General features: G+C 58.4%; 1 protein-coding gene across 1 annotated transcript in view; it reads left to right on the top strand.

Annotated features, from left to right (window-relative positions):
• The window catches only part of CD79A (CD79a molecule), a 24,391-nt gene extending 21,849 nt beyond the window's left edge, over window positions 1-2,542 (top strand). The window contains exons 6-9 of the mRNA XM_027902660.1: window positions 910-1,036; window positions 1,714-1,832; window positions 2,241-2,309; window positions 2,416-2,542. Coding sequence (XP_027758461.1) covers window positions 910-1,036; window positions 1,714-1,832; window positions 2,241-2,309; window positions 2,416-2,526 — 426 coding nt within the window. The 3' untranslated portion in view covers window positions 2,527-2,542. The remainder of the gene's footprint in view (window positions 1-909; window positions 1,037-1,713; window positions 1,833-2,240; window positions 2,310-2,415) is intronic.
• Window positions 2,543-3,864: the final 1,322 nt, after the last annotated feature.

Here is a 3,864-nt window from a genome sequence, read left to right as displayed (position 1 = left end):
CTGGGGGGTTCAGTTTGGGTCTGGGGTCTCAGGGGTCCCAAGGTCTCACTTTGGGTCTGGGGGGGCTCAGGGTTTGGGTCTGGGGGGTTCAGTTTGGGTCTGGGGATCTCATTTTGGTTCTGAGGGGCTCAGTTTGGGTCGGGGGAGTCTCAGTTTGGGTCTGGAGGGCTCAGGCTTTGGGGGTCTCAGGGGCGTCACCATCGGGTTTTGTCCCACCCACCTGTGTCAAAATGTCCGTTCCCCCCTTGCCCCCCCCAGTATTTCCTGTCCCCAAACTGGGACAGGGAACTGAAACTAGGAGAGGGAAGGGGGGAAATGGGAGGGGCTCAGGGGGCCCCAGCGACCCTCCGACTGGTCTGGGGGACCCTAAAAGGGTCTGGGGGACCCCCAGTGATCCCCCCCCCCCCCCGTGGTTCTGGGAACTCCCAAAGACCCCCCGGCAGGGACAGGGAGCCCCCATGACTCCCCCTGGTGCCAATCGCCCTCTGTGGGGGGTGGGCTCTGGGGATCCCTCCAGCCCCCCCAGCGGGGTCCGGGGAACTCCCACTAACCCCCCTCCCCCTCCCCACAGGTTCCCAGTGCTCCAAGAGTCCCCCCGAAGGCTGCGCCCAGTGCACGACCTCCCCCCCGCCGCCTCCCCCGGATTCCCCCGAGCCGCCCACTCCCCTCACTGTGACCACCCGGAGCCCCCTCTGCTCGCTCCTCCAGCCCCGGGGGGGGCTCCGGGTGTGGGCGGGACCCCCCTCCCGCGAAGGGGCCGTGGGGGACCCCTTGACCCTCGAGTGCCGCTTCCGAGCCCCCCCCGGCGCCACCCTCACCTGGCTCCAGGTGTGTCCCCTCAGGTACGGGGACGTCCCCGGGGGCTGCAGCGGGGCACGGGAGGTGGCGGCCACCCGCCACGTGGCCAAGGAAGAGGAGGGAAGGGCCACCCTCACCTTCCCCAAACTGTCCCACAACGACTCCGGGCTCTTCTTCTGCCGCGTGGAGTTCGGGGCTGAGACCGCCCGGTCCTGCGGCACCTTCGTCAGGGTCCACGGTGAGTGCGGGGCGTGGGGGGTCTCCTCTGAGTCACCGGTCCCCCCCATTATAACCCAGTCCCTCCCAGTCCCCTCCAAGTGCCCCCCAGTCCTGTGGCACCTTCATGAGTGTCCCAGGGTGGTCTCAGGTCTGATCTGAGTTACCCAGTCCCTCCCAGTATCACCCAGTCCATTCCAGTTACTCCCAGTATCCCCTTTGAGCCCCTCCCAGTGCCCCCGAGTCCTTCCCAGTCCTTCAGGGAGGGTCTGGGGTGAGGACGGGGTGTCTCAGGGGGTCTCCTGTGACCTCCAGACCCTCCCAGTATTTCCCAGTTCCTCCCAGAGTCACCCTTGAGCCCCTCCCAGTATAACCCAGTCCATCCCAGTCCCCTCCCACTATACCTCAGTGATACCACAAGCCCCCTCACCCAGTCCATCCCAGTTACTCCCAGTATCCTCCTTGAGTTCCTCCCAGTGCCTTCCAGTACCCCCCAGTCCCACTCCAGTCCATCCCAGTGCCCCTCAGTCCATCCTAGTTAGCCCCAGTGCCCTCTCAGTGCCCCCCCAGTTCCCCCCAGTGCCCTCCCAGTATAACCCAAGTATAACCCAGTCCCCGCCAGTGCCCTCCACTCCCTCCCAGTATAACTAGTGCCCTCCCAGTCTAACCCAGTCTATACAGTGCCCTCTGTTCCCACAGAGCCAGTTCCTGTCCCGTTCCTGGCCCTCAGGGAGAGCACCAAGAACCGGATCCTGACGGCCCAGGGGATCCTTCTGCTGCTCTGCTCGGCCGGGCCGGGGCTGCTGCTGCTCCTCAGGGTGAGGGGAGGGGCCAGAGGAGATCCCTCCAACTGGGACCCCCAGCTGGGACACCGGGGACACAAAGTGGGACATTGGGGACAACAACTGGGACACTGGGGACACTGGGGACACTGGTTTTGTCACTGGGACCCCCCAGTTCTCACCCTCTGTTCAGCTGGGCTGGGGCTGCTGCTGCTCCCCAGGGGGAGGGCAGGGGGCAAACTGGGACCCCCAACTAGGACACCAGCTGGGACACTGGCCTCCAACTGGGACAGTGGGACCCCCAACTGAGACATTGGGGACACCAATTGGGACACGGAGGACACCAACTGGAAAAATGGGGACACTAATTGGGACATTGGGATCCCCTGTACCCACAAAACCCCCTCTGGCCACCCCAAAACCCCTTTCCCGCCACCCCCCCAGAAGCGCTGGGCCAACGAGCAGCTGCTGCACCCTCAAAAACCCACCTGCGAGGAGGAAAACCTATACGAGGTGAGTTCCTGGGGGTGGTCCCTGCACCCCAAAACTGTGCTGAGGGCTGGGGTGAAGGGTCTATCACCACCTAAACCCCCTCAAATTCCCCCCTTTCTCCCCCCAGGGGCTGAACCTGGACGAGTGTTCGATGTACGAGGACATTTCCAGGGGGGTCCAACCCACCTACCAGGACGTGGGGACCCTCCCCGGTGACCCTCAGCTGGAGAAACCCTGAGAGATCCCCCCTAAAAAAGAGGAACCCCCTAAAAATAGGAAGACCCCCCCCCAAGGAGGGGTTTAGGACCCCCCTCCCTTTGCTCGGCCCCCCTCAATGCTTGGCTTTGATGACACGAGGCTGTGGCTGACCCCTCCAACCCCAAAATAAAACTGATGCACTGCCGAGGGATTCCTGTGGTTTTTAGAGGGGGCTGGAGGTGATAAATTGTTAGTAAGTTGGTAATTAAGGAGTGGTTAATTAATCAAGAGGGGGAGGCAGGTGAGAGGCCTCAGGGGCTGATGGGAAGAGGGGGAGAAAAAGAGGGAAGTCTTGAAGTGACACCCAATGTCCCCGATTTTTCCCCTATTACCCCCGTTGTCCTTCTTTATCTCCTATTTTCCCTCATTTTCCCTCATTATCCCCCATTTTCCCTCATTTTTCCCCATTATTCTCTTGTCCCCATTATCCCCTATTTTCCCCATTATCTCCAATTTTCCTCTCATTTCCCCCATTTTCCCCCATTATCTCCCATTATCCCTCATTTCCCCATTATCCTCTATTTTCCCTCACTTTCCCTCCATTATCCCCCTTTTCCTCTCAGACACCCCTTCACTCCCATTTCTCCTCATTAAGCCCATTACCTCTCATTTTCCCTCATTATGCCCCATTTACTCCAGTCTTCAACCATTATCCCTCCTTTTCCCCCCATTATCCCATATTTGCCCCCATTTCCCCACTGGTCCCAATTTCCCTCATTATCCTCCATTTCTCCCTTATTATTCCCCATTTTCCCTCAGTATCTGATATTTTTTCGCCATTATCCACTATTTTCCCCATAATCTCCCATTTCCCCCATTACCCCTCATTCCCCCCCCCCGATTTTCCTTCCATTTCTCCACCATTATCCTGAATTTTCTCCGTTATCCCCTGTTTTCCTTAATTTTCTTCCATTTCCCCCCATTTGCCCCATTTCCCTCTCATTTCCCGCCTTTCTCCACATTTCACCTCATTTTACCCCATTATCCCCATGTTTTCCCTCATTTTATCTCATTATCCCCTATTTAGCCCCATTTTCCCACATTAACCCTACTTTTTCCCCATTATCCCCTATTATTTTCCTTTTTCCCCTCATTGTCCCCTCACTCTCTCTCGTCCCCCATTCTCCTCCATTAATTAACACCCCCTTTCCCACAGTTTTATCTCCCATTTTTCCTTCTCTCCTCCTCCCTTCCCATTTCCCACATTTACCCCATTCTCCCCCATTATCTCTCCTTTTTGACCATTTCCCCCCATTCCTCCCATTTCCCCTTACTCTCCCCCCACTTCCTTCCCATTTCCCCTCCTTTTCCTTACATT

Source organism: Empidonax traillii, unplaced genomic scaffold, assembly GCF_003031625.1.
Source record: "Empidonax traillii isolate 1590-97213 ecotype Southwest subspecies unplaced genomic scaffold, ASM303162v1 scaffold902:size247835, whole genome shotgun sequence".
Lineage (NCBI taxonomy): Eukaryota > Metazoa > Chordata > Aves > Passeriformes > Tyrannidae > Empidonax > Empidonax traillii.
Note: the sequence above shows the minus strand (reverse complement) of the source record. Positions and strands in the feature narration are given on the sequence as shown.